Genomic DNA, 13,290 nt, shown 5'->3' with positions numbered 1-13,290 from the left:
ATTTCATCACACCTGCAAGGTCTCTTTTGAATGTAAGGTAATATATTCACAGGTTCTAGGTATTAGGACGTGGACATCTTGGAGAGAGGCATCATTATGCCTATGACAGTTACCATTTATAAAATGTCTCCTCTGTGACATGACAGGTACTATACCAGAAGCAAGTCATGTAATTTCATTATTCCTTACACAACTATGTGGTTGTTTTACTGATGAGAAAATGAAGACTGAGAGAAGTTCATACAATCTCCCTTCTAAATTTCAGGCCAGTCTATCCAACTGTCTACCTGACACCTCAAGTTGGATGTCAAACCTTAACATGTCCAAAACTAAGCTCTTGTGATTCCTCCCTACAACCTGCTCTACCAGCAGAATTCCCCTTTTCTCAGTAATGGCACCATCCTTCCAGCTGCTGAGGCCATTAGAATCATCATTTTCTCTCCCCTTTCCCTCACCTCTCACATTTGGTCTGTCACAAAATCCTGTTGGCTCAAAATATATCCAGAATTTGACCATGTCTCACCATTTACATTGTTACCACTCAGGTCTAACCTCCCGTCATGGCTCCCTTGGATTATTAAAGCAGGCTTCTAATCAGTCTTCCTATTTCTGGCCTTACCTCCAATTAATATATTTTCAGTAGCCAGGGTGAGCTTTTAAAAAACATAAGTGACAGCATGTTTGTTAGTTTTCTGCTCAAAGCACTCTAATGCCTTTCTACCTCATTCAGAAGAAAAGCCAAAGTTCTCTCTATAATCTTCAAGGCCCTACCTGATGTGACTTCACCCCCTACTACTCTTCCCCTTACTCACCTTACTCTAGCTTCATTGACCTTCTTGCTGTTCTTTGAAATTTCCAAGTATGCCCCTACCTCAGGGCTTGGTATTTGCTATTTTCTCTGTGTGGAATATCTTCCTCCAGATATTGGCATAACAAGCTTCCTCCATCCTTCAGGTATTCACTCACATTCTGTTTGTAGGAAAGCCTTTCCCAACTATACTACCTAAAATATTACCCAACCCCCAGCCCTATCATTTTACATTTCCCCTTTCTGCTTTATGTTTTCTCCTTAGCACTGATCTCCGTCTAACCTACCATGTATACTACTTACATAATAGGTAGGCATGGAGTTTAAGAAGAGTATACAGTGTGGTAGCTGGTCTCCAAAGTGACCTGCCATGTGTTTGACCTCTAGGTATTCAAGTTCCCCTCCCAAGTTGGATGGGGAAGACTTGTATAATCAATAGAATAGTTCAGAAAAGATGGCATGTGACTCCAAAGCTATGTCATAAAAGACATTGCAGTCTTTGCCTTGCTCTCTCTTGGATCACCCACTCTAGAGGAAGCTAGCTTCCATGCTGTGAGGATATGCAGGCAGCTCTAGAGAGAGGTCCATGTGGAGAGGAAATGAAGCCTCCTGCCAACAGTCAGCAGCAGCCATCCATGTGAGTGCGCCATCTTGGAAGTAGATCTTGGAAGTAGATCCTCCAGCCCCAGTCAAGTTTTCAGATGACTATGGCCCCAGTCAGTATCTTGACTGCAACTTCACGAGAAACCTTGAGCTAGAACCCAACTAAGCTGTTCCCAAATTCCTGACCCACAGAAACAAGGGAAGAGAAACACAGCCAATCAAACCACAACTCACAATGAATGTAAGAGGTGTCCTGATTTCAAAGATGTGGAAAACACTGTGCATTTTTGAATTGATAATTATTGTTATTGTTTTCTGTATATAATCTCCATAAGGGCAGGAGTTTTTGTAGGTTTGATTTACCTCTATAGGCCCACTGCCTACAACAGGGCCCAGCACATGAGAAAAAATTAAACAGCTGCTGCATGAGTGAATAAAAATTAATTTGTACAAGGCATATTCTTTATATGTGGTAAAGCTGGGATTCAAGCTCAGGTCTTTGATTCTAAAGATTGTGCTCTTTTTATTGCCCATTCTTTGGGATATAGTCTATTACCAAGATCCTCATCTTATTTTTACTCAATCCTCCTCTTTCACTAAAGTCAGATATGGGAATAATAACATATAGCTAACACTTTTTACCATGTCTAGGACTGTTCTAAACACATTGTATGCATTAAGGTATCTAATCTTCACCACACCACCATATGCTAAGTGCTATTGTCATAAACATTTATGAGGAAACTAAGGCACAGAGAGGTAAAGTGTCTAGCCCAAGGCCTCATTAGTTCTACCTGTTTGGAGTAAATAGTTATGTATGTTCTTTCATCCAACCTCACTTCGACTGGCAATATCTTTCTATGTCTTATCATATTTCGTAAATTCAGGGTCTCTAGATGATTTCTAGTGTTGCATTGTTCACATTCCCTATTGAAAGAGAAAACTATTTGAAGCTAATATTTTAACACCTGGGAAATGAAAAATGCAGTCATTTCCAAACTAAAATTTGAAATCTTTCCTTGGAAATTCTGGTTTTAATTCTTGTTTATATTATAAGTTCTAAATTAGATCTGAATATAATGCACCCTATGTGAATATAATTTCACCCTATGTGAAACCAGCATCTATGAGTAGACACTTAAATGTGATTAGGGTTTTGTATATACTTTCATTTAGAAGGCACTCACATTTGCTCTTCATGGTAACTTTTGAGAAGCTCTCAGAAAAGGCATTCTTTACATTTAAAGATGAGAAAATTGACATCAAAGAAGTTAAAGTATCCTCTTAAAATTACATGGGTAGGGAATGGTCAAGCCAGAATGTTTCTAAATCCTAGTCCAGTTCCTCACATTGAACTAGACAGACATTGGCAGGGTTAGTACTGACCTGAGGTAATTAAGTCAAGTGCAGCAGGAACTCCAATAAGTCTGGGGAGAAGCTGGGTTCCTCTTGCACCAGGAAGGATTCCTAGTGTGACCTCTGGGAAGCCAACTTGAGCCTATTGAAGATTGAAGGCATAAAGGTCATTAGAATGAGATGATATATTCAGAGTCAAGGCAAGCATTCCCCTGGGTTTCTCACACCCTCAAAAACATTGCTGCATAGAATTCAGTGAGAGTTCCTACAGAGAAAATTAGTGCACACCCTCTCCTTTAATTAATAGCATAAATAGAGCTGTGCCATCCCTAAGTCTTCATGTTGAAACACATCCCCAGCTTCTTACACAATTCTTCTCTGACTCTATTATTCACAAAATGGGAAAAAATATTTGCTAATAATATATGTGGAATATATAAAGAACTTTTACAACTCAATAATAAAAAGGCAAATGATCCAATTCAAATGGGCAAAGCATCTGAATAGACATTACTCCAAAAAGATACAAATGGCCAATAAGCACATGAAAAGATGCTTAATATCATTAGCTATCAGGGAAATGCAAATCAAAACTACAAGATACCACTTCATACCCACTATGATGGCTATAATAAAAAAGAAATACAATAACAAGTTTTAGAGAGTATGTGGAGCATACAAAACCCTCATACATTGCTGGTGGGAACGTAAAATGATGCAGTCACTTTGGAAAACAACTTGGCAGTTTCTCAAAGGTTAACCATAGAGTTACCATACGACCCAGCAATTCCACTCCTCTATATATACCCAAAAGAAATGAAAACATGCCCACAAAAAACACTTGTGCAAAAATTTTCATAGCATCATTGTTCATAAATCCAAGAAAGAAGAAACAATCCAAATGTCCATCAAGTAATGAATGAATAAAGAAAATGTGGTATATCCATAAAAAGAAATATTCAGCCATGGAAAGGAATAAAATACTAATGACATGCTACAACACAGGTGAACCTTGAAAACAATGCTAAGTGGAAAAAAACAGACACAAAAGACAACATATTGTATGTTTTCATTTACATGCAGGGTCTAGAATAGGCAGATCCATACAGACAGAAAGTAGATTAGTAATTGCTAGGACTGGGGGAGAGGGAAATGATGGTTTACTCCTAAAAGGTGTGAAGTTTCTTTTGAGGGTGATGAAATATCCTAAAATCAACTGTGGTAATGATTGCATAACTCTGTGAATATACTAATATACCGCTGGACTGTACACTTTAAATGAGTGAATTATATGGTATATGAATTATATCTCAATGAAGCTATTATAAAAAAAGAAAGAAAGAAAAAGAAAGAAAGAAAGAAAGAAAGAAAGAAAGAAAGAAAGAAAGAAAGAAAGAAAGAAAGAAAGAAAGAGAGAAAGAAAGGGAGAAAGAAAGGGAGGAAGAAAGGGAGGAAGAAAGGAAGCGAGGAAGAAAGGAAGGGAGGGGGAAAGGAAGAAAGTTAGGCAGCAACCTCAGTCTAGATGAGAGGGTGAGATTGAGTGAGACCTTAATCACATGCCTCTCTTGGCCTTAAAAGTGGCCAAAGCTCTGTTAGTCATTTTCCAGGTATAAGGATGGGAGGAGGAGGGTACTTAAATACAGACTGCCATTTGCCCAAATTGTGATGCCAACAGCTCCAAAATACCTGGAATGTTTGAGCCTCTCTCATATGAGGCTTTCCTAGCAGTTGATCACCATTTTTCCCACCAGTGGTCATCCCTATCCCCTGACTTACTATTGCTTATAACTTAGATCTGCACTCAGTGTGCAGAAGGTCATGGTATTAGGAACACAGAAAAAGGAACACTTAGGATATGTGTCTTTATTTATAAGTTTTATAAAAAATTAAAACAACATAGGGAAATGGTTAAATAAATTATGATAAATCTATAAGATGAAAAATTATGCAGCCATTTAAAATGATATTTTTAAGGAATATTTACAATAAGACTGACAGCAAATTTCTCATCAGAAACCATGGAGAGGGCTTCCCTCGTGGCACAGTGGTTAAGAATCCACCTGTCAATGCAGGGGACTTGGGTTCAAGCCCTGGTCTGGGAAGATCCCACATGCCACGGAGCAACAAAGCCCATGTGCCATAACTACTGAGTCTGCACTCTAGAGCCCGCTGGCCACGACTACTGAGCCCACATGCCACAGCTACTGAACCCCATGCACCTAGAGCCCGTGCTCTGCAACAGGAGAAGCCACCACAATAAGAAGCCTGCGCACCACAAGGAAGAGTAGACCCCACTCACCGCAGCTAGATGAAGCCCACACGTAGCAACAAAGACCCAACACAACCAAAAATAAATAAATAAAAATAATAAAAAAAGAAACCAGGGAGACCAGTGCCAGTGGGATGACACGTTCAAAGTACTGAAAGAAAAGTACTGTCAACCAAGAATTCTACATCCAGCAAAACTAGTCTTTAAAAATGAAGGCAAATTGGGACTTCCCTGGTGGCGCAGTTGTTAAGAATCTGCCTGCCAATGCAGGGGACACAGGTTCGAGCCCTGGTCCGGGAAGATTCCCACATGCTGTGGAGCAATTAAGTCCGTGCACCACAACTACTGAGCCTACACTCTAGAGCCCGTGAGCCACAACTACTGACACCCGCGAGCCTAGAGTCCATGCTCCACAACAAGAGAAGCCACCAAAATGAGAAGCCTGTGCACCACAGTGAAGAGTAGTCCCCGCTCACCGCAACTAGAGAAAGCCCACATGCAGCAACGAAGACCCAACACAGCCCAAAATAAAAAAATAAATTAAAATTTATTTTAAAAAATGAAGGCAAATTAAGACATTTTCAGATAAATAAAAATTGAATTTGTTGCTAGCAGATCTGCCCTACAAGAAATCCTTCAGGATGAAATGAAAATACACTAGACAGTAACTCAAACCCACATGAAGAAATAAAGAACACTGTTAAAAGGTAACTACACAGGTAAATATAAAAGACAGTATTAATGTAACTTTTTGTTTGCAATTCCTCTTTTTTCTTACCTGATTTAAAAGACCACTACATTAAGCAATAATTATGTATTTATATTGATGGGCATGCAATGTATAATGATATAATTTGTGACAATAACAGCATAAAGGGGGTGTGTAACAGAACTATATGGGAGCAAATTTTTTAAATACTACTGAAATTAAGTTGGTATTAATCTGAACTAGATTGTCAGAAATTAAGATGTTAATCTCCAGGGCAACCACCACTAAGAAAATAACTCAAAAATATACAGTGAAAGGAACAATAAGAGAATTAAAAGGGTACTAGAACTTATCCATTTAATACAAACAAAAGCATTAATGGAGGAATTGAGGAATGAAGAAATATAAGACATAGAAAACAAATAGCAAAATGGCAAAAGTCCTTCCTTATCAGTAATTATGTTAAATGTAAATGGTAGAGATTGGTAGAATGGATAAAGAATATTTAATAATAATTTAGATATGGTATTAGTATAAAAAGAGTACAAGTGAAATACAATAAAATTCCAAACGTAGTTGGTTTCTTTTAAAAAAAAAGATTGTGAAGAAAAAAAATTACACAGGAAAAAGACAAGGAAGAAATAAAATGTCAATAGTGGTTATTTCTGAACTGTGAGTTTATGGTGACTTCAGTTTTACATCTTTGTACTTTCCTGTATTTTATAGTCTATTACAATGATGAATATTATCTTTATTATTAGAAAAATGTATTACTTATAAAAATATTACTATTATAAGACTGGTATCACAAACCTCAATCTATATGTCTAATAACCCAAATTAAATCTATTTCCAGAAATAAATGGATTTACCAGTTGTGCACAGTTTCCAATAGGAACTTGTCTTCTTAGGTACTAAAAATTGTGAGACCACAAAACTGAAATGTTTGAGATAGGAAACAAAAATTTCAATAAGTATGTACACTCAGGGGTGATAGTCAAAATATTAATACCTCATACTGCATGAGCATGGCTCAATGAAATCTGATGTGGGCCACAGTATTAGAGCAAGGTCCTGGGGGTCCTGTACAGGAGTTCCCCTTTAGCTAGTGGGTCATGGGAAGGTCCAAAGGCTAGGGTTAGAGGAAGTGATGGGACAGTTACAGGCTCAGGGTAGTAACTCTTTATCAACTAGAATGGACATATTTCAACATTTTAACAAAGAGTAACACTGTACTCATACATAACAGCTGAACATCAGTGCTAGAAAAACCTAAGAGTTGTGAACCAGTAAGCTAACCATTCAAAATGATCACCTCTGATGCTTATGACTACATTTAGAGCTTGCTCTAAAGAAAAGCTCCCTACATCAAATCCCACATGGATCCCCTCTGTTACCTCTGCATGGGCAATCCTATAGTGACAGCCCAGGGCCAGCTCCAGTCCCCCTCCTAAAGCCACCCTTTGGATAGCTGCCACCACAGGCTTCTTGTTTCTCTGTACTTCATCTACTACACTTCCCAATGTCAAGTCAAAGGTCACATCAGCACTGAAGCCACGGATATCAGCACCTAAGAACACAAAGACAAGGACAAAAGAGAGTTGAAGAAGACTTGGGCTTTGCTATGGAACAATAAGTTACCAGATTACACTTAAGGAATCTCAGACCTCTTTGGACCCATGAAACTCTTTATCCTTTGGTTGCAGACACAGTAAAGGAACAAGTAGCCTGGAAAATGTAGAAAGATATGAGAGAAAATCCTCAAATCTTTATCAGAAGTCCTGTAATCTAAAATCTGTCTTTCCATATGATAGTAGTAACTCTACTTTTAGAAAAATTTGAAAGCTCAGAAAAGGGAAGCAAAGATTCTAAGATTGAGTCAGCCATTCCCATTTTTTGCATGATACTGCTCACCAACTCTATTCACAGCAATTTAGACCCATATCTTTCTTAAGGGCATCAGTCATTACAATATAAAACCTCAGGGTAAAATGAAGACATATTTGTGAGTTATATATTAATCAATCAGCTTAGAATTACATTTCCGTGATAGACTTTTTTGTGATCAATAAAAGTAACAACATTTACTGCTTTTCCTAATTATAAAAATAATATGCATTATAGAAATTTTGAAAAATACACAAAATTATAAAGGACAAAAATATTACTCCAAGTATCACCACACAGAGATAACAATGTAATATTTTGGTGAATTTTTAGTTTTTTCCCAACGCATGTATGTAAATTGCTTTGCGACCTTGAGTAAGTTATTTCACCATTTTGTTTCAATACCTATCTTATGACTGATGTGACAATTAAGTGAATGTTTACTATAATATATATTTTTAACAATATTGAGAACACTCTGTAAAGTCATTTTTTATATTTTCCTTTTTTCACATAACATTATACATAGTAGTGAGCTTTTCCCGTATAGCATTATGTGTTCTTTGAAAATATTAAGCCTGGTACAAGTTAAAAAGTTAAATTAATTATTTCATGTTCAGCCTTTCTTTCTTTTTTTTTTTTTTTTTTTTTTTTTTGCTACCTGCTCCTTATCTAGCATCCATCCAGGGATTATGCTTTTTTTCTCACCAATCCATCATATTTCACACTCTACTGTTATTATTTATTTTTATTTTTTTAGATTCCTTTTGGTTCTAGAGAAACAAGGTGAACTTCAGTCTGAATGTCATGTCTATTATTCCTGTAACTTTAGGTTAAACTAATTTTTCAAGTAACAGAAGCAATTAACATTTGTTGGATAAATACTATACATCAGGCACTGGGCTAAGTAGTTTCATATATTGTCTCATTTAATTTTCTTAACACCTAAGTTAAATAGTCTATTAACAATTTCCATTTTACAGGTTTAAGTTTAAGGCTTTGAGATGTTAAGTGACTAGTTCAGACATATGATTCTGTAACTGGTCGAATAAGGATTTGAGCTCAGGCAGTTTGACTACACAGCTCACATTCTTAAATGTTATACTACATTCTTCTACTTGCAGCAAAAGGTTAGTATGATCATCCCAATTTTATAGAAACCAAGGCACAGACAAGAGTATAGTGATTTCACTTTTTAACTGTTTATCTCTGGCACATAGAAATGCAATTAATCTTTGGATACTGATTTTACATCCAGCAAAATTCCTAAATTCTATTATTAATTCTAATAATTTTCTGATAGATTTATTTTTTACAAACACTCATTTCTTCTGAATAATGATGGTTCTGTTTCTTCCTTCCCAATCCTTATACCTTTTATTTCTTTTTCTAGGCTGGCCAGGGCCTAGAATATAATGTCAAATACAAATGGTGATAGCAGCCAGCCTTGTCTTATTTCTTTCTGAAAAGGAAAGCATTCAATTTACCATTTTGTTTGATGTTTGCTGTAGGTTTTTAAAAATAGATACATTTTGCCTGATGAAGACATTTTCTTTCTATATTTAGTTTACTAAGAATTTTAATCTTTAATGCATGCTAAACGTTACCAAGTGTTTTTTTCTGAATCTCTTGAAATAATCACATGATTTTCCTCCTTTAATATTTTAATAGGATGAATTACATTGATTTCTCATGTTTAATGAATCTGGTATTTCTGGGATGAAAGTGATATATCATGCTTTTTATATATCGTTAGATTCAGTTTTATTATATACTGTTTCAGAGTTTTATATCTAGGTTTACAAATAAAATTGGCCTTTAATTTTGCTTTTTCATACTGTCCTTGACAGGTTTTGTTATCAAGGTTATGCTAGCCTCACAAAATGAGTTGGGAAGTGTACTGGATAGAACGGTGTCCACCCAGAACCTGTGAATGTGATCTTATTTGGAAATAGGGTCTTTGCAGATATAATCAGGTAAAGAAGAGGTCATACTAGATCATTGTGGGTCTATATAAGATCAGGGAAATTTGGACACAGAGGAGAAAGCCACAGGAAGACAGAGGCAGAGACAGGGATAATGCAGCAACAAGCCAAGGAATGCCAAGGATTGACAGCAACCACAGAAGCTAGAAGAGGCAAGGAAGGATTCCTCCCTAGAGGCTTTGGAGAAAGAATGGCCTTGCAGATATCTTGATTTTGAACTTTTAGCCTCTGGAACTCTGAGAGAATAAACTTCTATTGTTTTAAGCCACTCAGTTTGTGCTTACTTGTTATGGCAGCCCCAGGAAACTAATATAGAAAGTGTTCCCTCTTATTTTTATTCTCTGAAATGTTTGTGTAAAATTAGAATAATATTTTCCTTGACTTTTCAGTTAGAGGTTACCAATGAGGTCATCTGGGACTTGAATTTACTTTGTGAGATTTTTGATTACTGACTCAATTTCTTTAATGGTTTTCTGTTTCTTCTTGAGTCAATGTTGTAAGCTCTGTTTTTCTACTTGTTCATATTATCTTTTTTAATGGCTAGAGCATCTTCAGTGATATCCCTTTTGTCATTCTTTATATGTATTGTTTGTATTGTCTCTTTTTTTTTTCTTGATAAGCCTCTCCGAAGCTTTATCAATTTTATTAGTATTTTCAAAGAACTTTTGATATTATTGTTCTTTTGATTCACATTCATGTTCTATTTTAGTAATTTCCCCTCTATCATTTCCTTCCTTCTACTTCATTTGGATCTATTTTACTGTTTGTTTTGTCAGTTCCTTAATATAAACACTTACCACAATATGTTTCAGTGTTTTTTTCTTTTCTGATATATACCTTTAAGGTCATACATTTCCTGCTAAGCTTTGCTTTAACTGTATCCCTCAAGTTTTATATATTGTTTTTATTATCATTCAGTTAAAAATATTTTCTAAATTACATTATGATTTCTGCTTTGACTCAAAGGTTATGAAAAAATGAATTTATTTTCCAAACACATGAGAATCTCTAGTTATATTTTTGTTATTGATTTCTAGCTTGATTGCACTGTTGTCAGAGACATTCTAAATGAAATTTATTGAGATAAGCTTTCACAGTCCAGTAGCTGATCAACTTTTGTAAAAGTTGCAGATTGGAGAAGAATACATATTTTCCGATTGTTGGGCACATTGTTCTATCTAAGTCCATTAAGTCAAGTCTGACAATCCCTAATGCTTTTCCAGAACAATTATTTTTGCTGCCTCTGAACTCTAAGTACATTCTCTCCTACCTGCTTTTTTACAAAGAAATATCAGTTCTGATTTTTCATAATTCTGATCCCTCACTCCATGCCTCAAAGTCACCATCTTGGGCTCCCAACCTTAAGTTTTCAAACAGTTGAGTAAGCTATTTAATAGCTGGCTAATGTTTGGCCCATTATTTAATTTCTCTTAGGCTTAGCCTTCTCATCTGTAAATGGAAACTGTAGGATTTACTGAGGATTAAAATATAAAGTATGTAAAAATATTACTATTTTCATTGTTAATAAGTAAATAAGCTACACGGTACTGGCACATAGCAGGTAAGCTAAACGGTAATTATTATAGTGATTAATGTGTTTATATTTATTCATTGTTATGATTTCAACATCTATTTCTTCTCAGGTTACCACTGACATACATTAAATTCCTCTAGCCAAAAAAAAAAAAAAAAGAAGTAGAAGAAGAAGAAGAAAAATGGAAAAAATTCCTCTGGCTACAGTAAGAATACATGGGCCTTCATATCCATGGGACTTTTGTCAAAGGGTATAATTTGGGAAAAGAAGAAAAGGTGCCACAAATACCAGTGAATAAATCACCATTTCAGACGCTTTTGCTGTATTTTGTCACTATTTTGCATATTCACAGGACAACCCAATAAAGAGTGCATGGTCACTGAGATGGGTGACTATCAGAAGAAAAATGAACTCCACTGCAGGACTCTGTGTAAAATAAAAAATAACATTTATCGAACATGTTCTGCATACAAGCACTGCTCTAGGGCTTTCAGATGTGTTATCTCATTTACTCTCACAAAAACCTGTTAAGATATAAATATTATGGTATCTATTTTATAAATAGAGAAATTGAGGTTCAGAAGATTTAAGGGACTTGCCCAGGCTCACATAGGATGGTGACATACGCAGAGCAGATATGTACCAGCAGATATATACTAGCAGCTATAATAGCCATCAAGCCTGGAACTAAATGTCCTCCAAAGGCCCAATCCAATATAAAAGAGAGTAAGGTCAGCATCTTCTCTGTGTTCTCTCCTATGACTCTTGTCTCTTTCTCCACAATGTTTCTCATTCCCGTTCAACTCCCATATTCATTACCCACACTATAGTATTACCCACAGGGACAGATAATGCAGCATTGATCTCAGTCTGTGGCAGGATTTCAGAGAGAGTGGGAGAGGGTTAGACACTGGTTACCTGCAGAGAAGATGCCATCTGCTCCACAAATCACAATGGCTTTTACTGTATGGTCTGTTAGAGCTTTCTGCAGACCCTCTTTTATTCCACGGAGAACAGTCTCACTAAAAGGGAAAAAAATTACATGAAGCATGAGTCAGAATCAAATTTCTACCATCTCAGAGTTTTTTTTTCCTTTCCTAACAATGAAAACTTAAACATATACACGATGTATAAAAATCCTAGATACTTATCATTAAACTTTCACTAATTTAACAATATATATATCTACTGTAAATTAAGCACTGAGTTGATTAAACACATAAACTTTAGAAAAATAAGTGTTTTCCTACATTTTGCTGTAACTTTGACCACTTAGAATCAGCACCATCAATTTAAAAATATTATATACATATCCCATGTACAGTGAGGGTTTACAACATCCTAGGGAGAACAAAATGTACACAACACAATATCACACTAAGATAAGTGCTGTAATAAAGGTACAAAGAAAGTGACGTGGAACTTCTGAGAAGAAAGAAAGTCTTTTTTTAAAAAATAAATTTATTATTTATTTATTTATTTATTTTCGGCTGTGTCGGATCTTCGTTGCTGAGCGTGGGCTTTCTCTAGTTGTGGTGAGCGGGGGTTACTCTTTGTTGTGGTGCATGGGGTTCTCATTGCGGTGGCTTCTCTTGTTGTGGAGCACAGGCACTAGGCACTTGGGCTTCAGTAGTTGTGGTGCATGGGCTCAGTGGTTGTGGCTCACAGGCTCTAGAGCGCAGGCTCAATAGTTGTGGCGCACGGGCTTAATTGCTCCACAGCATGTGGGATCTTCCCGGGCCAGGGATTGAACCCGTGTCCCCTGCATTGGCAGGCGGATTCTTAACCACTGCGTCACCAGGGAAGTCCCAAGAAAGTCTTTCCAATTTGTCATATTGGCATAATATAAGAAACTGAAATTGTCTAAAAATAACAGTCTAAGTGATGTGGCAGGGGCTGCAAGTTACCCCCAAATATCCCTCCATCCCGACATTCTTCGAAGTATTAAACATCCGGTTTTTAGCTGGATACATGCCTGCCCAAAATAAAGACTACATTTCCCAGCAGTAAGGTCAGCCCGAGGCATTAATTTCTGGCCAATGGGATGGAAACGGATTTGGTACATGCAACTTTTGGGAATAGTCCTCAAAGGACTGGGTATGCTTTTTGCATTTTCTTTCCTCCATACTTCTGGCAGGA

General features: G+C 36.4%; 1 protein-coding gene across 1 annotated transcript in view; it reads right to left on the bottom strand.

Annotated features, from left to right (window-relative positions):
• The window catches only part of EHHADH (enoyl-CoA hydratase and 3-hydroxyacyl CoA dehydrogenase), a 57,577-nt gene that overhangs the window by 40,755 nt on the left and 3,532 nt on the right, over positions 1-13,290 (bottom strand). The window contains exons 2-4 of the mRNA XM_007451394.1: positions 12,070-12,173; positions 7,143-7,315; positions 2,798-2,909 (exon numbers count right to left, since the gene is read on the bottom strand). Coding sequence (XP_007451456.1) covers positions 2,798-2,909; positions 7,143-7,315; positions 12,070-12,173 — 389 coding nt within the window. The remainder of the gene's footprint in view (positions 1-2,797; positions 2,910-7,142; positions 7,316-12,069; positions 12,174-13,290) is intronic.

Source organism: Lipotes vexillifer, unplaced genomic scaffold (assembly GCF_000442215.2).
Source record: "Lipotes vexillifer unplaced genomic scaffold, Lipotes_vexillifer_v1.1 scaffold513, whole genome shotgun sequence".
NCBI classification, from domain to species: domain Eukaryota; kingdom Metazoa; phylum Chordata; class Mammalia; order Artiodactyla; family Lipotidae; genus Lipotes; species Lipotes vexillifer.
Note: the sequence above shows the minus strand (reverse complement) of the source record. Positions and strands in the feature narration are given on the sequence as shown.